Source organism: Nicotiana tomentosiformis, chromosome 3, assembly GCF_000390325.3.
Source record: "Nicotiana tomentosiformis chromosome 3, ASM39032v3, whole genome shotgun sequence".
Lineage (NCBI taxonomy): Eukaryota > Viridiplantae > Streptophyta > Magnoliopsida > Solanales > Solanaceae > Nicotiana > Nicotiana tomentosiformis.
The window spans coordinates 42,335,151-42,359,531 of record NC_090814.1 but is presented as its reverse complement, the minus strand read 5'-3'; the positions used below and the strand labels follow the sequence as shown (position 1 = coordinate 42,359,531).

At 38.7% G+C, this 24,381-nt stretch overlaps 1 protein-coding gene across 1 annotated transcript; it reads right to left on the bottom strand.

Annotated features, from left to right (window-relative positions):
* LOC104090874 (conserved oligomeric Golgi complex subunit 1) lies at positions 1 to 22,620 on the bottom strand. The gene is made up of 6 exons (XM_009596067.4): positions 20,258 to 22,620; positions 18,968 to 19,162; positions 16,644 to 16,924; positions 9,685 to 9,864; positions 9,220 to 9,397; positions 1 to 429 (listed from the first exon to the last, which is right to left on the bottom strand). Exons 1-6 carry the CDS (start codon positions 22,481 to 22,483, stop codon positions 292 to 294), a joined length of 3,198 nt encoding a protein of 1,065 aa, XP_009594362.1. The 5' UTR covers positions 22,484 to 22,620; the 3' UTR covers positions 1 to 291.
* Between the last annotated feature and the right edge of the window lie 1,761 nt (positions 22,621 to 24,381).

Sequence of the window (24,381 nt, the reverse complement as noted above, 5' to 3'; positions counted from 1 at the left end):
TAGTATGGGAAATGTAATTAAGAGAATAACATCATTTACATCCGCTGCGACATCGTTTGATTGATGACTCATTTATCCCCATTTATACAAGCAGATTAAGCTCATCGACTGCTGGTTCCAATCATATCATAAATTACAGAGTAAAATTCTCCTTTCCGTGACTGCAAAAGTATATAAAGTAAAAATGAAAAAAGGCTATGCTACCTTCCTCAAAAAAGAATATTCATCTCTCATCTCTGCTGAACTTCAAGGTTGTTTTTAGAGTAAAGCTCATTATAAATTTCTCAGTAGTTACTCTGATCTGGCAGCTGTGAAGAAGGAATGAAGGCCTGCAGCTTGAACAGGTAATATGTCACCAAACCTGCCCACTTGTCCATCGGTTAGTATTGATCCCAGTTTCAGCGTGCTCTCTCCAAATTTGCTGCCAACCTGGATATTGTTGGTAGAAAATTCAGCCTTACGTGAGGAAATAGAAACTTATTCAGTCAAATCAATAATTCATCCCATGATTCACAGTTTAAATAGCAGCTCCAGTAACTGGACCATTTCCCTGAAAGGCTGAAACTACACGCTCCAAATGGTAAAGACCTGAACTTTCTTTATGTGATAATGAGCTACAATATCAGATTCACTTCATATAAAGTAGCACTTTACATTCTAAATAAAAAAAGTATCACTTTACATTATCATCATTAACTGGAAGATGTTATGGTAGCACCAGTTTTGAAAATGAGGAAAAGAAAACATGACATGTCCAGTCTAGAGAATCATGGAGAAAATGTTTCAGAAAGAACCAAAAAAGGAAAAGCAACTCTCAGATCTGTTTCTCCCTATCGTCATGCATTCACTTGGTACGAAAGTGGGCAGCTTAAAGTAAGCAGGCCAGTTGATCATTCTAATGTGGCTTTTTGTAAAGCTATATCCGGTATTCCACATGTCTATGCTCCGGAGGTACCATGCCGACAGGTCCCATGTGTTAGATTACATCACAGTTCAGCTAGATGAGAGCTTGGGTTATGAGGAGGAGTCAGTTGCTATAGTTGACAGGCAGGTCCGCAAGTTGAGGTCTAAGAAGATTTCAGCGGTGAAGGTCCAGTGGAGGGGTCAACCAATCGAGGAGGCGACTTAGGGAGACTGATGCGGAGCAGATATCCACACTTATTCGGCGCTCCAGCTATGATTCTAAACCCGTTCGAGTACGAACGTTTGTTTAAGAGGAAGGAAATGTAACGACCCGACCGATTGTTTTGCTTTCTAGATCCCCGTTCCCCTAATTAAGACTTCTCGTATGTGCTTTTACTGTTTTATAACTTGCGGGGACGGTTGATTTGGTTTTGGAAGGGTTCAGGTTGAATTCGGAACACTTAGTTCCATAATAGTGGCCCTAAGGTGGCAAAGTTTGACTTGAGTCAACACTTTGGGTAAACAACCTCGGAATCGGGATTTGAAGGTTCTAATAGGTTCGTATGATGATTTTGGAATTGGGCGTGTGTTCGGATCGAGTTTCGGGTAGACCGGGAGCGTTTCAACGCTTATTGTTGAAAGTTGGCATCTTGAAGGTTTTAGAGTTTACTAAGTTTGATTTGAAGTAGACATTGGTGTTATCGATGTCCGTTTGGGACACCGAGCCTTAGAATAGGCTTGTATTGTGATTTGTGACTTGTGCGTAAGATTTGGCGTCATTCCGAATTGTCTAAGTATGGTTCGTTGCGTTCAGAGTTAGTTGGAAGAAGTTTAAAGTTCAAAGGTTGATTAATTTGGTTTTGAGGTGGGATTCTTGGTTTCGATATTATTTTACGAGTTCCGAGACTTCGAGTAGGTCCGGATTATGTTTATGGACTTGTTGGTACATTTGAATGGGGTTCCGGGTGGCACGGGTGCGTCTCCGACCACCCGGAGCAAAAAGTTTAAGTTGGAAGATTTTCTGGTTCTGGTTTTGTTCTTCGCGAACATGGAGGGAGTCTCGCGTTCGCGATGAAGGATCTGGGCTGGAGGCAATTTTGTGCTTCACATTCGCGTGGGTGGATTCGCGAAGACTTAGGGCAGTGAAGCTACGCGTTCGCGAGAGGGAAGACGCGATCGCGAAGGAGCTGGGGTTGGGGGATGGCAGGCCATTGGCCTTCGCGTTCGCGAAGGGCCATCCGTGTTCGCGAAGGGTAGGCCGGGTTAGCCATGGCGATCGCGGAGCCCCAGTCGCATTCGCGATGAGTATTTTTGGGGCGATAGCAGCTTTTCCTTCGTGATCGCGAAGAGGCTTCCGCGATTGCGAATAAGGAATGCCCGGGCAGAACATCATTTGAATAATGGGACTTAGGCTCATTTTTCCAATTTCTCACTTAGCTTGGCCGGTGGTGGAGCTTCTTGGAGGGGATTTTCATCATGGTGAGTGATTTTTACCTAATGTGAGTTAAATACATGGGTTATGGGTAGATTTTAACCTGAAAATTAGTAGAATTATGGAATTTTGTTGAAAAACCTAGGGTCTAGTAAAAACAGGATTTAACCACGAAATTGATAATGAAATAGGGTATAATTTATATATTTGAATTCGTAAGGTCATGGGTAACATTTATCTACAAAATTTCCGGAATCCGGGCATGTGGGCCCTGGGGCGACTTTTATGGACTTTCCTAGCGGGGTTGAAAAATTACTCTAATAGTTAATGTGAGAATGCACGGGAGAAAAATCTATTATTGATATTCTGTTTAATTGTAATACAATGAGCTTTGTTTATACAATACATATCATACTCCTATTCTATGTGGGACTAGGACTAATTCATATTATGTACATAACTATATAACACTTTCCCTCAAGCTGGTGCATACAAATCATATGTACCGAGCTTGTTACATATGTAACTAATACGAGGACTAGTAAAGGACTTGGTAAAAATATCTGCAAGCTGATCATTCGACTTCATAAACTTTATAGCAATATCTCCTGAGTACGAAGTGACAGTCAATCTCAACGTATTTAGTTCTCTCATGAAACGCCGGATTTGATGCAATATTAAGGGCAACTTGGTTATCACACACAAGTTTCATCTTGCTGAACTCACCAAATTTCAACTCATTAAGCAAATGTTTGATCCAAACTAGCTCACATGTTGCCACAGTCATAGCTCGATATTCTGCTTCTGCACTAGACCGAGTAACCACATTCTGTTTCTTGCTCTTCCAAGACACCAAATTACCTCCTACTAAAACACAATATTCAGACGTAGAACGTCTGTCAGAAGGTGATCCTGCTCAGTCAGCATCTGAGTATCCAACAATTTGCTCATGGCCTCGATATTCAAACAATAATCCTTTGCCTGGAGATGATTTTATATATCGAAGAATGAGGACAACTGCATCCCAATGACTATCACAGGGAGAATCCAGGAACTGACTTACCACACTCACTGGAAAGGAAATGTCAGGTCTAGTCACTGTGAGGTAATTTAATTTACCAACCAGCCGCCTATATCTTGCAGGATCACTAAGCGGCTCCCCCTGTCCTGGTAGAAGTTTAGAATTCGGATCCATAGGAGTGTCAACTGGTCTACAGCCTGTCATTCATGTTTGCTCAAGAATGTCTAAGGCATACTTCCTTTGTGAGATAACAATACTTGAGCTAGACTAAGCGACCTCAATACCTAGAAAATACTTTAATCTGCCCAAATCCTTAGTCTGAAAGTACTAAAAGAGATGTTGCTTCAACTTAGTAATACCATCCTGATCATTGCCGGTAATAACAATATCATCAACATAAACCACCAGATAAATACTGAGATTTGAAGCATAATACCGATAAAACACGGAGTGATCAACTTCACTACGAGTCATGCCAAACTCCTGAATAATTGTGCTGAACTTACCAAACCAGGCTCGAGGAGACTGCTTTAGACCATAGAGGGACCGATGCAACCGAATACAAAGCCACTAGACTCCCCTGAGCAACAAAACCAGGTGGTTGCTCCATATAAACCTCATCCTCAAGGTCACCGTGAAGAAAAACATTCTTAATGTCCAACTGATAGAGAGGCCAATGGCGAACAACAACCATGGATAGAAAAAGGTGGACTGATGCTACTTTAGCCACGGGAGAGAAAGTATCACTGTAATCGAGCCCAAATATTTGAGTATACCCTTTGGCAACAAGACAAGCCTTAAGTCGATCAACCTGGCCATCTGGACCAACTTTGATTGCATACACCCAACGACAACCAACAATCGATTTACCCGAAGGAAGAGGAACAAGCTCCAAAGTACCACTCGTATGTAGAGCAGACATCTCGTCAATCATAGCCTGTCGCCACCCTGGATGAGACAGTGCTTCACCTGTAGACTTAGGGATAGAAACAATACAAATGCACAATGGGGTGATGACAGACGATGGTAACTTAAACCGACATAATGGGGATTAGGATTAAGTGTGGACTGTATACCTTTACAGAGTGCAATCGGTTGACTAAGAGGAGACAAGTCCGCAGTATTAGCAGGGTCAGGTGTAGGATGTGAATCAGCTGGGACTGATGCTGGGTGCGGACGACGATGATAAGTCAGAAATGGTAGAGTTATAGAAGGTTGACTTGGGCTAGGCGGTGGAACTGGAGCTATAGGTGGTGAAGCTGGAGCTGGAGCTGTAAGTGGTGAAACTGGAGCTATAGGTGGTGAAGCTGTAGGTGAAGATGAATGGGAGATAGTGACTGAATCTCCAAAAGATGGAACTGGTAGCACCTCAGAAATATTTAAGTGATTACCTGTACCTGTGAAGTATGATTGGGTTTAAGGTACCGCCTGAGGTCAGGAGAATAGCATCGTTATCCATTTTGCATTCTTGAGTAACCCAAAAATACGCACTTAAGAGCACGAGGAGCTAACTTATCTTTTCCTAGAGTAAAGTTATGAATAAAGCACGTGCTCCCAAAGACACGGGGTGGAAGAGAGAACAAAGGGAAGTGGGGAAACAAGACAGAGAATGGAACTTGATTCTGGATAGCTGAAGATGGCATACGATTAATAAGATAGCAAGATGTAAGAACTGCATCCTCCCAAAAACGCAACGGAACATGAGATTGTATGAGTAGGGTACGAGCAGTTTCAATAAGATGTCTATTCTTTCTTTCAGCTACCCCATTTTGTTGGGATGTGTACGGACAAGATGTTTGATGAATAATCCCATGAGAGTTCATAAATTGCTAAAATGGGGAAGACAAATACTCTAGGGCATTATCACTACGAATTGTGCGGATAGAAACCCCAAATTGATTTTGAATTTCAGCGTGGAAGGTCTGAAAAATAGAAAACAACTCAGATCGATTTTTCATCAAAAATATCCAAGTGCACCTAGAATAATCATCAATGAAACTGACAAAGTAGCGGAATCTCAAGGTAGAACTGACCCGACTAGGACCCCAAACATCTGAATGGACTAAAGTAAAAGGTGACTCTGCTCGATTATCAAAACGCCGAGGGAAATGGGAGCGGGTATGCTTACCGATCTGACATGACTCACACTCTAGAATGGACAAGTGAGATAAATCAGGTACCATTTTCTGAAGTTTTGACAAACTGGGATGTCCCAACCGTTTATGTAATAAATCTGGTGAATCAGTGACAGGACAAGTTGCTGAAGGAAGACAAGATGTGAGTCCATGTGATTTTGGAAGGATAAGGTAATAAAGTCCATTTGATTAACGCTCGGTGCCAATGATCCGCTTTGTACTGCGTTCCTGTATAAAAACAAGGTCATCAAGAAATAAAACAGAGCATTTAAGTGATTTGGCTAAGCGACTAACGGCTATGAGATTAAAAGGACTACCGGGAACATAAAGAACTGAATCTAAAGGTAATGAAGGAAGTAGACTTGCTTGACCTATTCCAGTTGCCATGGTTTGAGACCCGTTGGCCTTGGGAGATATTGAGAACATGAAATAGTAGTGAAAAGAGATTTGTTACCAGAAATATGATCAGATGCAGCTGAATCAATGACCCAAGACTCGGAGGTTGAAGATTGAGAGACACAAGTCACGCTACTATGTATTTGAACAACGGAAGCTATCCCTGAAGATGTTTGTTTACATGCTTTGTACTGAAAGAGCTCAATATAATCCGGTAAAGAAACCATCTGGATTGGATTCAATGCATTGGATCTAACGGATTGTGAGTCAAAGGCTTCTAATACGAATGCCATTATAATGTTGAAGCCGAAAAAAAACAGAATTTTTTCTGGAAATTACTGTTCACGACGGAAAAAATCAATGTTTACGCCGGAAAAATATGAAAGTGGTCGGAATTTGATTTAAATTCGATGGGTAGGCTCGGAATTGCAAGGGGAACAATCTGTCCTGAAGAGTCGCCGCCAAACAATGGCCGGAAGGTGGCCCACGCGCCGACGCGTGACGTTGGAACTTTGCCGGAAAATTTTCTCAGCGCTTGGATGGTCTTCTGACGGAGATATTTTTTATGGGTTGGTCGCCCGAGGCCGATCTACTTCGTGGTGGTGTTGGTTTTTGCACAACACTGATGAAAAGTGGCTTTTTACTTGCGGCAGACCTGTGTTTGCCGGAAAAAGACTTCCGATTGACTCATTTTTCTTCCCGGAGTCACTGGAATTTATGCACAGCGATAAATCTCTCACGATTGCTCTGATACCATGTGAGAATGCACGGAAGAAAAATCTATTATTGATATTCTATTTAATTATAATACAATGAGCCCTATTTATACAATACATATCATACTCCTATTCTATGTGGGACTAGGACTAATTCATATTATGTACATAACTATCTAACAGAGTCAACAAGGATCGAATATAAACTTCAGAAGATCTTTGAATGATTAAGAGATTGGTAGAGTTGCTGAATATTTGAAGGCCCTAGAACCCTTCAAAGGCACAACTGAAATAGCAGATTCTCTCACCTGGAAAGAGGAAGTAGAAAGGGTTTCACGGTCAAAGGAGCATACAATTTGCTAAATAACGCTGGACAGCAACATGCGTATTGGCCTTGGAAATATATTTGGAAAGTTACAGTTCCTTTCAGAGTATCCTGTTTTGTTGGGTTTAGTAGCTAAAAAGGCTTGTCTAACCCATGAGAAGCTACAGAGAAGAGGAGTACAGCTGACCTCTAGTTGTTTCCTGTGCAAGCAGATCAAGAAGAGAACAGCCATCTTTTTTGGCACTGTGGTGTCACTACACAGTTGTGGCAGCTGTTCTTTGCTTTAGCAAACATTAAATGGATTAAGCCCAGGACTACTTGTGATCTGCTGAAGTGCTAGAACAGTGTAGGTGGCAATTTAAGGAACAAGAGATGGTGGAGAGCTATAGAAGCATGCATATGGTGGTTGTATGGAAAGAAAGGAATGCTAGACGTTTTGAAGATAAGCACAACTCTTTACAGAAAGTTAAACTGAACTGTATTTTGTCTTTTCATTTTTGGCTTAAAGAATCTTCTGTAGAGGATACAGAAACATTATTTACAGTTTTCAGAATCCTTGTAAGAAGAACAAGGACTGATTGTAACTTTTGGAATTGTAAATTTGGCTGCCAGCAGAGTCTTTGCGTTGATGAATACAATGTTACCTTTATTAAAAAAACGATTGTTTTGCTATTCACCTAAAATTCCGAGGTTACAAAGTAAAATCTAAAGAAAACATAAAATGCATCTTATGAAATTCAAAAACTGAAGTATGAGACAAGCTACAGTTTATACATAAGTTTATAGCAAGGAACAGCTCAATCTGCAATTTTTGAGATTTAATTTTCTATTTTTTTGAAATTGTTTTTTGAGATTGAGCTCAATCTGCAATTCTGAGAAGATACATATAATATCAATTTTTCTTAATACGTAGATTAAGATAACTTATGAGTATTTATACTTTGAAATAAGTTAAAATATAAAATAAAGTAAATAAATTTACTTAAGATATTAAAATTTGATGATTTAAAAATTAAAATAATTTCAAGCAGCAAAATAAGATCTTAAATAAAATATCTATGTTATAGAGGTAATATGAGAACATTTTAATATTACTAAAAAATATATTACCTGAATATTTTGGCAAAACAATCAAAGTGAATAAATTAGATTTTCAAGAGTGAAAAATCTATATTATACTTTTTATGTTAAGAAAGGATATTTCATCAAATAGTGAACTAATAAAAAGTCATATGAAAATGTAAAAATACTAAATAATGAATAATGCAATAATGACAAGTAATAATGAACAAAAAAGAGAAAAAGATATTTACATTTTATCAAGAAAATAATAATTTCTATATATTAGAAATTACTTATTCTGAGACCTATTATATTCTAAATTGGGAAGTTATCAACACGTAATATAACTGAACGTGCGTGTTTGCTGTAAAAAATATCAAACCTAATATTGTATATAGTTATTTGCTCATTGATATTTGGCCATAGGTCATTAATTACAAAGTTGTAATCCATATCTATATTATATTAAAAGAAGAGTATTTAAACATTATTAAAAGAAGAATCTATTTGTTGGATTCTATTTGCTTAAATTTTAATATATATTATTAATTGATATTTTTGGTCAAGAATATGGTCAAGAATACTATTTTAAATGGTAAGATATAATATTATATGATAAGAATTCTCCAGAAAAACTTTAAAAGAGTATTGAGAAAAGTCACTTGGCACTTTTAGGATAAAATTTAATTTTTTTTTATATATTCAATTTTTATATCTATATATCTATATCTCTAGATAGATCCACTCATCAATATTTCTTCTATATTCACTAGAAATATGGATGTGACATATTAAATAAAAAATTATAATATGAAGAAAAATAAAAATTGAAAAAAGGCATAGATTGAGATAACTTATGAATATTTAATTCTTTTGGATGTGGTCGCTAAATTTAGTATGTAATATATATATATATATATATATTATTTTTCTCCGCTCTTTTTTACACTGAAACGATCCGCGCATCGCGCGGGTATGTATACTAGTAGTTGCAAATAAAAACAAAACGGCAGCTATCAAATCAAGATCCACAAAGTAACACGTAAAATTTATTAGATTTCTCATTTCTTTCTGCACGAGTCTGATTACTCCTGCATATTTTCAGATCTAAGAAATTAAGGAAAATTCACCTCCTTTGGTTTAAAACGGAAAGAGTATGCGAGGAACTATTTTTAAAAAATATTACAAAGGAGATTCTACAGAGACTAGGCAAAGAGGAAATGGTTTACCTGCATAAATGATTTCAAAAATGGCGCTGTTATCCCAGAAGTTGAATTTTCATCGATGTCAACCTTTCGAGACAGCTCGTCATTCGTGTAACCTTTCCAGGGACTTCTCGATGAAACATCATCAATAGATGCTGAGATTGATGCCTTGGTTGTCCCCCTCGAAGACAGTGCTGGGGCACTGGATTACAAGCATAAATTTACGCATTCATGGAAGGATACATGACAAATTGTAATAAACCCATTCCACATGAGAAACATTAAAGGATGATTACTTTCAGAGAACAAAATCATAGATCCAACAGAAAGAATGCAGTGCGATTTATACAAATGTGTGAAATGTAATCCCTCCGTCGAGTCAATCAAGGAGGAGGGAAAATCCAGGTAGAAGTTAAAGAGTACCACTAACAGAGCAGAAAATGAACTGAACGGAGAACTGAAATTTATAAAATTCACAACAATATCAACCTGATGGGGAGATATTTGAAGCGAGGTACTGTGGAGCAGCGCAGGATGTTTGATTCTGAATTGGTTGGCAGTTTCTGGGCAGTGTCTGTGTACATCCGGTTAAGCTGTACAAAAAACCCAAGGAGCACAGCATGCCTCAGGTATGACTGCCTCTCATTCTCCCAAAGATATGGCTCATAGCTGGAAATGAATCAGATAAAGTGTCAACTAACAAGATCAAGAAGGCACAATATATCAATCTACTATTGACCCCATGGCACTACACCTCCCCAAAAAAGGCAATGGAACCCAAGTAAAACCAACACTATGTTATTTCATGCATTCTTTAGCAATAAGAGTGCACTTAAAGATGCAAAAGCAGATGAAGTAGTAGATACAAGAATCAACAACAACAACAACAAACCCAGTATATTCCCACAGGTGAGGTCCGGGGAGGGTAGTGTTGCGCAACTATTCCTTCTCAAGGGTGTGAACCTATAGTATGCAGTAGATAGTTCACAGGCCACGAACCATCTTTACATGGAATTCCCCAAAGAATTCCATTATAGCAGCACAAGCATTTTAAAAATCCTTCAGAATACACTGGACAGTTGAATCAGAAATGTACCAGCTGGAATCGAATGCAAGCAATGGATGTGAAACTTTTGTACAGGATGAATATTTGTCGTATCTTGTTTATTTCACATGGAAAGGACTCCCCTTTAGTTTTGAAAGCACACTGAACTCCTAATGTAATGTGCCTTGCATAAACTTCTCTTACAAGTATAGTTACTAGTTGTTAGCCTAATATTAATTTTCTAAGACATTCCCCTGTACGAATTATTTATTATTTTAGATAAGATCAAAGTTTAAGATAATCAATTTTAAAAAAAAAATAAACATCATGTATTTTATCTCAATTCTTTTTATCAGATGCAACAACAACAAAAAAACCAGTGTAATCCCACAAGTGGAGGCTGGGGAGAGTAGTGTGTATGCAGGCCTTACCCCTACCTTGTGAAGGTAGGGAGGTTGTTTCTGATAGACCATCGGCTCAGGAATGCCGTTCAATTATTAGTATGTCACTATCCACCTTGCTATTTTACCAAACTTAATTAGCATAGGATAGTAACCATTTTTAAAAAATTATCACCTTTATCAGCTTGTATTACTGATAAAACTAAAAAAAACTACCTCTACTAAGTTTAATCAAGTTTGTTAGGTGTTAAATTACGTTGACTAAGGGGCTATAAAAGTAAGAACATTACTCCCTCTATCAATTTAGGTGACCTTTGATGGGATTTAATCCTTGTTTCTAAGTGGTGCTGGAGCTTCAACCATTGAACTATAACTCCAACCAATTTACTCCTTTCGTGCTCAAAGAGTAAGAAAAAACGGTAAGAATGCACGGTTAACTGAGCTAGATGAGGTACTCAAAATAGGTTAAACAATTGAAAGTGGATGTTTGAGTTTCTATTTAAGGAACCAAAAAAACTGAAGCAGATGGAAAGACATGTCTGGTAATCTGTTATTAGATAAGAAAAAATTGCAACAACAACAGACCTAGTATAGTCCCATAAGTGGGGTCTGGGGAGGGTAGTGTGTACGCAGACCTTACCCCCACCTTGAAGGTAGAGAGACTATTTCCGAAAGACCCTCGACTCAAGAAAAATAAAAGGAAAGCAGTAGTAACAAGCATTAACAACAACAAGATAATAAGAAAACGAGGCGAAAGAAACAACTAGTAATAGAAATCTAACAATATAGAATACAAGCAAATACTAATATTACTGGCAAGGGAAAGAAACATTCTTGATTACTTACTAGTTTTCTACCTTAATTTTCGACCCGCACACCTTCCTATCAAGGGTCATGTACTATGTGAGCTGAAGCAACGCCATATCCTACCTAATCACCTCTCCCAATACTTTTTAGGCCTACCTCTACCTCTTCTCAGTCCCACCAAGGCCAGCCTCTCACACCTCCTTGCTGGGGCATTTGTGCTTCTCCTCGTCGCATGCCCAAACCATCTGAGCCTCACTTCCCGCATCTTATCCTCCACCGGAGACTCTCACTCTGGCCCGAATATCTTCATTCCTAATCTTATCAATCCTGGTATGCCCGCACATCCATCTCAACATCCTCATATCTGCTACTTTCAGCTTCTGGACATGAGAGTTCTTGACTGGCCAACACTCAGCCCCGTACAACATAGTCGGTCTAACCACTGCTCTATAGAACTTACCTTTAAGTTTAGGTAGCACATTCTTATCACATAAAATACCAGATGTGAGCCTCCATTTCACCCACCCCGCTCCAATACGGTGTGTAACATCCTCGTCAATTTCCTTATTTTCTTGGATAATAGACCCAATGTACTTGAAACTCTCTCTTAGGGATGAAATTATGTTCTTTGAATCTATAACGACTCTTTGAATCCAAAGAGTGGAATAATTAGGGATAAGAGAAGGATAATCTAATGCTTTTTGGTCTAATGGGAGGGGTAGATTTGGTAGGACAATGATCAGAACCAACGAGCCACACAATAGGTGAACGGTCTACTTTGCACGTTTCAACCATCAGCCCTTCACCTTTCAGTTTTGCAAGCAAGCTAATTTTATCTCCTTTAACTTTGATTCATTATGAAAGTCCCAACAACAGGTCTATTGCAATGTGGCAATTTGCGAGGAAATGGTTGCTCTATGTTTGATGCCAAGAGAGTATTGCTTCATATTTTATCCTATATTCCTACCCATAGAATGCAACATATTCTCCATTTTCAGATCTCGCAAAGAAAGAACATGTTTTCCCCTCTCACTCACTCTTATTTGCAGAGCTAAGGAAGTGGACTGTCACGACTGCAATATTTTCTGGAAACCAAGAGAGTTAAAAAAGAAAAGGGGTGTAGTCCCTTTGGCCTTTGGAAGGGAAAGACAGAAGAAACACTTATCTGAACAAAGTTTGTTTGCTTCCCACATCCTTATTTGTCATAAAGGGGTTTAGCTAATCTACCAGGGTAGATAAAGGGGAATGATATCCCTTGTGCACCTTCCCAACCCCTTCTGGATAATCCATAGCACAAGAGTGCCGTTACACAAACCTTTTATTTCATTTGTTCTCTCCTCCTTCCTGACCCCTTAATTTCCTCTCGAAAAGCATTTTTCATATTTATTTGTTCACAATAATTAGTTGTTATTTTAAAATCCTTGTTACCTAGATTTTATGCATCATTTACATATAAGATAACCGCAACAACTATATTTGATTATAAGGCTTCAATACAAATCTTTTTTGGAATAAAAGATATTTTTTAATACGCTGGATTAAAAGATATTTTTTAATAACTGAAACAAGCAAGCCAGAAACATTGTTGTGAAACCAATTTATCTCCAATACAACCACATCCTTATTCTCATCATCCAAACACAAGAAATAAAAATTTAATGACGTAGTACAATCAGGTTATACTGTCACGATCGTAACAACATTTTTTTGCAGGCAAGTTTTCAAAATAAAATTAAGCCATTATAGGATTTCATGGATGAAAAACTATCATGCTTCATATCTGTATATAGAATCTGAAAGTATATCAATTAGTTTCAAGTATTATAAGTTCTGTCAGCCACTAAACTTGCGATTAACTTTTCTTGAATCTGTAATTGTAAGCTATTCAAGCTGGCCAAGGTGAGAGAAAGGAAGGCCTGGGCCAAGTGAGGTGCATCAAAGACGAGGAGGGCAGAGTCTTGTTGGAAGAGGCACGGATTAAACGAAGATGGCAGACATACTTCCATAACTTGAATGAAGATGGGGATAGCAACATTGTGATGGGTGATTTGGAGTACTCATATAGTCGTCGAGATTTTGGGTATTGTAGGCGTACAAAAATCAAGGAGGTTGAGGGGGAACAGGGGCAGAGCGACCGGACCAGATGAAATTTCTGTGGAATTTTGGAAGAACGTGGGCAGAGCAGGCTTGGAATGGCTCACTAGGTTGTTTAACTTCATTTTTAGGACGAAGAAGATGCCCGAAGGGTGGAGGTGGAGTACGATGATTCCGTTGTACAAGAACAAAGGTGATATTCAAAATTGCAACAACTATAAGGGTATCAAGTTGCTTAGCCACACTATGAAAGTTTGAAAGAGGGTGGTGGAAGTTGAGGGTAAGGAGGACTGTGTTTATTTCTGAAAACCAATTTGGATTCATGCTCGGGCGTTCGACTACGAAAGCTATTTACCTTGTTAGGAGGTTGGTGAAATAGTACAGGGGAGGAAGAAGGGTTTACATATGGTGTTTATCGACCTAGAGAAAGCGTATGACAAAGTCCTAAGAGAGGTTTATGGAAATGTTTGGAGGCTAAAGGTGTTACTGTGGCGTACATTAAGGTGATTAAGGACATGTATGATAAAGCTAAGACGCGGGTGAGAACAATGGGAGGAAACTCGGAACATTTTCCGATTATGATGGGGTTACACCAGGGAAATGCGCTTAGCCCGTTTTTATTTTCCTTAGCGATGGAGCACTGATGCGCTACATTCAAGGGGTGGTGTCATGGTGTATGTTATTCGCAGATAACATAGTATTGATTAACGAGACGCGAAGCGATGTTAACAAGAAGTTGAAGGTTTGGAGACAGGACCTAGAATCTAAAGATTTCAAGTTGAGCTGGACTAAGAAAGAATACTAGGAGTGCAAGTTCGGCAACATGACGGGAGGGAGCGGACATGGACGTGAGGCTCAATTCACAAGTCATCCTCAAGAGAGGAAGTTACAAGTATCTTGGGTCAGTTATATAAGGGAATGGGGAGATTGACGAGAATGTCACACATTGTATAGAAGCGGGGTGGATGAAATGGAGGCTAGCATCCGGTGTCTTATGTGATAAGAAGGTGCCACCAAAACTTAAAGGTAAGTTCTACAAAGTGGTGGTGTTGTATGGGGCAGAGTGCTGGCCAGTCAAGAATTCCTATATCTAGAAGATGAAAGTTGCGAAAATGAGGATGTTGAGATGGATGTGCGGGCATACCAGGTTGGATAAGATTAGGAATAAAGATATTCGGCTTAAGGTGGGTGTGGCCCACGTGGAGGACAAGATAAGCGAGGGTTAGATGTTTCAGGCATATGAAGAGGAGAAGCTCAGATGCCCCAGTAAGGAGGTGTGAGCGGTTGACTTTGGTGGGTATGAGAAGAGGTAGAGGGAGGCCAAGGAAGTATTGGAGAGAGAAGATCAGGCAGCACATGACGCGGCTTCAGCTGATGACCCGACTTCAACTTATCGAGGACATAGCCCTTGATAGGGGGGTGTGGAGGTCGAGAATTAGGGTAGAAGGTTAGTAGGTAGCCGAGCGTATTTTTGATCCGTACCAGTGGCATTAAGGCTAGTAGGGTAGTTTTTCTTGTTCTTGATTGCTAATTTACATGTTTTCCTATTACCTTCCGTGTCGGTTTCTTAGTATCTTGTTGTGGTCAATGCTTGTTGCTACTCTTTCCTTCCGTTTATTTTCTGGTTCTTAGTTTGATATTACTATCTTTCTGGCCCTTGTTGTTGATATTGCTTTTTCTACTGTCTCTTTCCATCTTTCTTGAGTCGAAGGTCTATCAGAAACTCCCTACCCTCCTAGGAAGGGTTGTAAATAACGCTCGCCTCAGCGCTAATAGCGTGAGGCGATGCCATGCGAGGCAGCAGCACCATTTTCCTCTGTTGTGTGGCGAATTTAAAAAGGCGAGCGCCTCTACCTGTGTAGCGAGAGGTGTTGTGCAGTGAGAGGCTCAGAGTAGCGATGCCTTTTTGAAAAAATGAAAAGAAAAAGGCATCAGACTTCAGCGATTAAAAGAAAAATTAGGGCTTGAGTTTGTTTTCTTCTTTCTCCTTCATACTCATCGACCTAGCCCTATTGCAAAGAAGCAAACCAAATTTCTTCTTTCTTCTTCAAGTTACTTCGATCAGGTATGCTTCTCTTCATCTCTTTTCTTCTTTCTTCTTCTCGAGCAATGTCCATTTTTTCCATCTTCTTTCTCTTTCTTTCTTTCTTTCTTTCTTTCTTCCTTTTTCTTCTTCTCTTCTTCTTTTTCTTTTTTTGCTATGTTGTTTTCGAGCACCGTCCAGCAGCTGTTTCTTTTTGGCAGAGAAATTTCTTTCTTTCTTCCTTAATCTTCTTCTCTTCTTTTTTTTTGCTCTGTTTTTTGAATTGATATATTTATCAATATATTATTGCTATTGAGTTTTTAGTTTTTTTTATATATATATATATATATATATATATGTGTGTGTGTGTGTGTGTGTGAATTTAATATTTTATTTTTTTGTATTAATTGTCGCTTCACATTAAAAAGGCGAGCGTTTCGCTACTCGCCTCAGTGAAGCGGTCCCTCATCGCTATTTGACGCCTAGAGTAGGGGTAAGGACTGCGTACACACTACCCTCCTCATACCCCACTTGTCGGACTTCACTGGGTCTATTATTGTTGTTGTTGTTGCCATTGTTCCGTTATTTTTGTTTCTCCATGTACAAGGTAGGCACCCATTGCTACGAACATTAATATACTTCTTTACTACTCACAGAGAGAAAAAGAGCATAGAAAAGACAAAACATTTCTTAATAAATGAAACTTCTAATAATAAAAATTTTGAACAATAATGCATTAAACTAGCACATTAGCTGCAAAGATAAGGACAAAAATAAAAAAGGTAGAGAGAAAAAGAGGTGATTGGAATCTTTTTGTCCATTTAGAGAGATGCTAAACACTTTAACATGACATTCATAAGTTTCAAGAATCCAAATATGGTTCGACCTTGATGTTTTCAAAAGTACTTCATCATTTCATTTTGTGCAGGTTAAATTAACCTACTACTATTCATGCCTAGTCAGAAAATCCCCATAAAATGGAAAAGAGGGGGTAGTAGTTTTAAGTTAAGATACGAAAGCAAATTTACATAGCAGCATGAATATTTTCATCGAGTTTATCGGATTTGGAAAAGCTTACGTGAGCCAATCAATAGGATCCAGTCTCTGTGCAAAGCTACTTATCAACCCATTGACACGCTCTTCAGTTACTGACTTACTTAGTTGTACATCGTGCTTTCTTCTAAAAGGATGCTTCATTTTAAGCATTTTCAATGACTCCTCATTTGCATTAGAATCACCACCAGAGAGAATATCTGAAGCAAATCTTAGATCCAATAAAACTTGCAACACTCCTTTCTCTGAAATCAGAGATCCCTGAGTTTCTTGACTGGAAAGGAAGTCTCCATAAATATGAATCACCTATCAATATGCGACAGTCATCAGTATACAGAAGCATTAATTGCCAGAAAGCTTTTCTAGGGTGAAATTGCTAGAAAGCTTAAGACACAAAAGTAGCTCACTCAAAGCAAATCAAATTCAAATCCTTTTCAAAAGGAAAAAACAAGCCAAATAGAAATCAGTGTTATCAAAGGTAAAAAGTGCAAAAAAGCTCTAAGGTCCATTGGGGCTTTAATCACAAATAAAGCGTGGGCTTTAATGAAAAAAGGCGTGAAGGGAGAAAAATTACAAATATGTATGTATAGTACAAGACTAATAATTATAAGCATAAATAACATATGGACCAGTGTTGTCAAAGGGGCGCTTAAGCCCGGGAGCGAAGCGCAAAACATGTTGAGCGCTTCGCGTCGCTTAACGGGCGCTTTAGTGTCGTCATTAAGGTTAAAGCATACTCTTCCTTGCCAATAAGCATAACCCTGAAGAGGTGACACAAACAATTGATATTTCACTTTATCGTAATTGTTTTTCAATTTCTTTGTCCATATATTTGTTAATCATGCTTATACTTAATAGTCTTGGACTACACATATATATTTGTAGTTTTTCTCCTTTTGTGTCTTTCATCATTAAAGCTCACACTTTATTTGCACTTAAATATCTTTTTTGCGCTTTTCGCCTTTGATAACACTGATATGGACAAAGAAACTGGAAAAAAACATTACGATAAATTGAAATATCAATTGTTTAGCGTCGCCTCTTCAGGATTACTCTCATTGGCAAGGAAAAGTATGTCTTAAGGCCTTGGTGACGACACTAAAGCGCCTACTAAGCAAGGTGAAGCGCTCAACATGTTTTGCGTCTCGCCTCAGAGCTTAAGCGTACCTTTGACAACACTGATAGAAACGGTAGCAGAGAACGAGAATATTAAAAACTCTGAATTGTTAAAAGTACTTTACAGACTTGTCTAGCAGACGGTAGGCAAACCCAGTTATCAGCTAACCTATTCATGTCTTTTGAATGGTTTAGACAAGTGAAAACTTAGTGGTAAGGGCCCTCCACCTCTTAATAAATATTTATTTATCTGCAGACGTCATGCTCCTGAAAACTAGTGAAAACCTTGATTTCTAACTACAGAATTGCGTAACTGATCTACAAAAAGTCTCACAGACTTTGTTACTATTCTCACAAAAAAAAATCTCAGTCTTTATAACTGTTCAACCAATGAATTCTGAGACACAAAATCAAAAGACTAGGTTGTCAGATGCGCCCAACTTTAAATGATGTATTCAGCTACAGCATACTACTATCAATAAAAAAACCCTGTTTCCTTACAGCTTGATAGAGGTTAATGTGACTAGAACAATCCAACCTTATAACTAGTTCAAGCTTTGAGGAGCAGATATTCAGTAAATTCATCAGGATAAGAAAATCAGATATGCAAGAGAAACTCGACTGAATATAGCGGCTTCTTCCTTTTTTCAGTAAAGGCTCTAGAGAGCAATGTCAAAACAGGCAACACTATGAGATCAGCTGCTAAACTAATTTAGTAGATATTCGAAACAGCTGACTATTTAAATAAAATAGAACATAAGTTTCCAACTATAGAGACATAAACAAAATCCTTATGAAGTGAATAAGATCACCAATGCTGATGAGTCATATTTCCAGGTTTTTATCAACAAGAGATGAATGCATCATGAACCAAATTCAAATATTCAACAATAGCAATCTCTAAGAGGATGAGATCAGCAACAGGACATGAAAGGATGATTAATAAGAGGTTGATGTTAGCAATAAGAAAAACAAAACATTGAATTCAAGGTCAGTTTCAGGCAGATGGTCATTTCAATGAGGAACCTTTCAGGGTCCATTAATTCCAGCAGAAAATAACTCCGGAAAAGGGCATTCAATCCTTTCTTGCTTTCCATACCTTCCCACAATTAAAAGAGGCATATGTTGATAAAAGGTCAGAACTTTGGCAGATAATTCATGATAAATAACAAGTGAGGTTTTCTCATAAGCTTAGAAAATTGAGGAAAAGGAGAAGCTTAAATTTTTCAGTACCTTATCTAACAGTCTTGAGGCAAAGTTTTTCAGAATAGGTTTATCGAGCACATGTCCACCTACTCGCTGAATTTCTTCACAAGCTTGGAATAGAAACGAGGTTATGTACAAAGAAGGCATAGAAGGAAGCAATATCTTCATCTCTGACTGGCCTTCATTTAACTGATCTTGCTTAACAATGGTCTCCTCCCAGCCCTGCCAAAAAGTCAAAAAGTTAAGATGAAGAAGCTTGTGTAACCAATTTACAGCAATCAATTATCAATTAAGAGGAGATATCAACTTGATAAACTAATTTAGAGTGACCAAAGAAGAAATTTGCATATTATCTGAGCATGACAGACGCAAAAGAACAATAAAAGAGGACCATGTAAACCAGAGCGCACACACAGGTGCCTTACACCCGTGCAGGACACCAAACCCGCTCTACGCAAAAGAAAACCAAAACCTTCTTCTTGTTTTGGGAATAGGCATGTTTTCTTTTTACTATAACTATAGTGCATGCGCCAACTTGCGTGCACCCTCGACCAATCCACCGGCACATGCTACTTCCACCAACAAAAATATCAGGTTACTCTACCCACCAAACTTATGACATGGAAGAAATCACCTAATTTGAACCCTTATCTCCCCCCCCCCCTTTTTTCTTTCCTCTGTTTTGAGTAGGCATGTCCAGAAGCGAAAATCTTCTCATGTTATGTCATAGCCAAGTAAACTATACAGCATCAAGCGAAGCACCTATCAATATTACCATTCTCTCTTTAAAATTGGCCTTCAAGTGTACAAAGTGTTAAGTTGGATGTTTCTTAGTCGCTGCTCACGCACGGAGCTCACCGCTGAAGCGTTAAATGTGCTTCTATTTAGCAAATAGAGTTTGACTGACAACAACAACAACAACAACCCAGTATAATTCCACTAGTGGGATCTGGGGAGGGTAGTGTGTACACAAACCTTACCCCTACCCTGAGTAGAGAGGAGAGTTTGACTGCGATAAAACATAATCAAAAGGAGCTCTGGCCCACAACGAAACTATCTATCCAAAAAATTAAACTGAATTTACAAACAGCATTACACCTGACAGAACACAAAAGGAGGAAGAAAGTAGAAAAGAAAAGGGTGATGAATACTCCCAGACTTTGTGAAAGTTAATTTTCTTTTTCTTTTCCTGATAAAATTGTGAGACTTACTTTATGTGCAGCATAAGAAGTCATAAAAAAGTAGATGAGAATCGCATATTGTTTTAAAAGAAATCAAGAATTGCATCTGTATATGTAATAGGAAAATGGCACTTACTCTCAAGGCTGTTGTTACAAACAAGGCATCATCTTGTTTGAGATTTTGGGATAAGATAACTGAAAGTTCATCAGAAACCCAAGATATCCACATATTATAAGCTCTGATGCAAAGATCTTGGGTCATTTTACTTAGCTCTTCAAGTTGTGGGCTAGAACTGTCATCCACTCCGAACAAAGCAGCAGATGCCATCGAACTTTGTCTTCTAGGTGAATCAAACATTGTCTTTCCAGGACCTTCAGAGGTCGGGGAGTCGATGGGTGGCATAGAGTACCTTTGTAGAACTGGGGTCCTAAGCGAGCCAGCCCCTCTAGTTTCACTCACCCATGACCTTGGTGAACCAAGTATGACAGGAATGTGTCTGGAATGCTTTTGGAATGCAAACAAAAGCCGCCCTATAAATAGTGACCTCTCAACAAGTATAGCAGGCGATGGCACTGACTCATCTTTTGGGTTTTTGTTTTGAAGGTTAGCAGACAATGCATCCAACTCGCTCTTCAGTTCCATTAGTATAGCAGACATACTTAGGTAACATTTATTTTGTAAATATGGGGCCATATCTTTCAGTCTCAAGGATGCCTTGGGAGACTCCAAGAAGCTTAGTAGGTCTTTTAGAACACTCTCACAGCAGCTGTCCACGGCATCTCTTATCCTGCTGACTTCATCCCCAAAGTAAGCAGTGAGACAACTGCGAAAATCATTCTCCTCAGGCTGCTGTGACTTCGCACCAGGAATGGCGGTAACCTTTTTACCATTTGGCTCCATGAACCAAACACCTCCACCATTTAAAGATCTATTCAAGTACGCCTGGAAATTGACCTGCTCACCAGGAGTTCCTGAGATGACCCCCACTGACACTACAACATCAACTAATCCACTCAACTCATCAAATCCTTTATCAATAATTGCTTTCATCCTTCTAACGAAAGCAACTTCAAATATCTCATCCCATAGGTCCGAATCACCTCCCAGGACTAGCTCGTGTATTCTCTTCCACGGCAACTCAATTTCTGACCCAAAAACACTCTTAAGCCACTCCAAGCTCCCTTCCAAAACCTGTTTATTTTCCATAGTTTCCCGTATCAATGTCTCAGCAAATGCAAGATCTTTCCCACTGCTGATAACACCAATCAAGTATTTACCATTGATCTTGTTCACGATGTCCTTGGCACAATTCCTCAGCCAATCTGAACATACCTTGGAAACGAAATCCCTATCCAACATTACCATTTGCGATTCCAAATCATCTCTAAAAGAGTTCCACAACCTCACTTCCTCATCCGGATTAGGTATTCCACCAAACAATTGAGAGGCAGGAGGTGAACCCAATACAGTCTTATAAAACAAAGGCATATCATTCAATACTTGCAAGAATAATTCTCCTACTTGTCCCACAGTAACCTGAATAATCTTTAACGCTTCACAATAAACTAAAATCACATCAGAACTAGTAGCATTAACATTGGAACATGCATTTAGTTTCTGAGAAATACAAGATTTTCGCGAATCAAGGAACAATGTTAGAACCTGTTTGGGATCAAGCTCATCAATGACAGCAACTGCAGCTAGAGCATCCGCATAAGCTTTTATCCCGAGGCCAAGTTCCTGATCCAACAATCTCTCTCTGCTTCTCTGGGAGATCTGAAATTTAAAACTTTCCACGACCTGCCATTGATGCTGAAGCAACGGAAATTTCGAAAGCACACTTTTGTGATCCTTATTTTCATTCAAGCTATGGTGAACGTGTTTAGCACGAGCATAGCGAGCAGAAGATTCTAGAAACATTGATTCATCGAGACAGCCCCAGATATTCTCCGGCGTATCAACAAGATACTTAACCCGACAGGCAATACCGTAAATTCGAGCTTTTGCAGGGTCAGAAGAGGCAATGGACTTAGGGGAACCGGCAGCGACGGTGGAAGAAAGAGAATGAAGAATGCCGTGGTGTATCGCGGCAATATTGGCAGAAATAGACTCGCACGAGGATTTCATTAGAACAATGGAATCGGCGGAATCGATTAGATCGCGATAACGATTGCCGACGAGTTGACGGAGCTCTTCGCTCTTGTCTTGGATCTGTTTTCTGGTGGCGGCTTCCACATTTCGGATTTCGGCAATTGGCTTTGTGCGGAAGAGTAATTCAGCATCTTGGTTTCTGGCCACGGGGGTAGAGCTAAGGCGGTTTTGATCGGCGGGTGATTGGGATGTAGGTGTCACTACCCTCATTTTCGAGAAGAATTTGCAGTTGGAGTGATAGTTAGAGATAATAGGTTGGCAAAATAACTTCCATTTTTCGTCGGGAATAGTGTATGTATATGCTTGAGTAGAGCATTATCAAACAGTCTGCTTCAAGTTCTTCCTCTTCGAGACCGACTGGCTCCGGATACCCAGAGTACATACACCTGAGTTTTGGGTTTCTTTCTCGGGTTCCGGAACCGGGTGTTAATTGGGGTTTTCGGGTCGATCCGGATCTTTTTGATTGGAATTTGGGGGGTCGTTGAAATTGCGTTTGGAAGTGTACCAATAAGGAAAAGAACGAGTGTAATTGCTGCTCCTACGTTAACTAGTTGCCGAACCCAAGTGAACATGTTAGAAATCGTTCATTGCATTTTTTGACTTGTCGATGAAGAGTACAAAATAGGCAAAATAGCCTACTGTATTTATTCGTAAAACGGCACAGTTGAATTTGTAACGTGATTTATAGAAACGTGAATTAATTTGATCCAAAATATAAAATAAATAAGAATAGAGTCAAGATTATAAAAGAAATACAAGCCTGGTTGTATGATGAGCCTCTCCGGAAGCAATAATATGAAAAGTGTAAATGTAAAAGAAAGCAAGTAATTTTATAATATGAGATCAAACTATAGCCTTTGAGTACAGATGGTTTCTCGTGTCCTACAATGACTACTAATTCTCCTATTTATAGCTCTATTTAGGGAGACAAGATCCCAAAATCAAGCTCCTCTTGAATGAGAATAAAACCAGGAGCTGAGCTATTCAACAAGTAAGGTAAGTTTACTACCCTCTTTTATCTTCTTTTTTTCTGCTGGAAAACTAGAGAAATTCGTTCCATAATAGTAAGAACTCACGGGACGGTGATCGGAAGTTGTGAGTTCGAGTTGTTCAACTTGTAGTGGACTGTTTTGGACTGTTTTGTGGGTTGTTTCGTGTTATCATTGGGTTGTCTCTTGTGCTACTGTTTATGTGGAGTTTGGGAGGATAAAGGGCGTGGAGAAACGCCACATAATGGTTAGGTGGTGGGCTGGTCGTTCGTCATTACATTTTCAGTTGTTTGACACTAGTATGGTTGTCATTTTGTGTAGAGTAAACTTGTAGGTAGGGCTGGGCATATATCGGGCATAAGCGATAGCCCGAACCGATAAAATACTATTAGGTTATCGATATCGATTTATTGGATAAATAGTTCGATAACGGTTTAATGTTATTTGACTATTGGGTTATCGGTTCGGGTCTCGGTTTGCCCAGTTTTATTAACGGTTTAACCGATAGCCCAATAAGCTTTAACAAAATTATAATTTTACTCACTAAGTATATAAAGCCACCTTATGGCTTCATTCTCTCATTCTCTCAATTCTCTCGGCAGTTACTCTTTATCTTCAGACCTCAATCCTTAGAGTAAGTTTTAAACTTTTCTGAATTTCTCATCTTAATTCTTCAGTTAAGATTTTTAGTTTTAAACTTTAAGGAATTAGTTGTTCAAATTTTTAGTTTTTCTATTTGTTTCTTTTGTTGCAATGATTCTTTAGTATTTACAAGATTAGGATTTTATTATTTTTCTTTGAATTATGCACGCCCGTAGTGAGATAGTTAGTAAGATTAAATTGTTGAATGTCTTATTTCTTACTCATATAACCTTGAAAATTGAGCTCATTCATTTGGGATTTTCAAATGCAGAGAAAGTTTTCTTTTCTTAAGTTGAAATTTAATCTCTCTTTTCTTAAGAGACGATATTCAATTCCTTTCTCTTAACAGTATGATCACGATTTCTATAATAAAAACTAGAAATTTTTGGATATTTTTTATTCTTATCTGGTAAACCGATAACCGAATCGATAAGGATCGATAACCGACTAACCGATACCCGGTAACCGATATTTTAT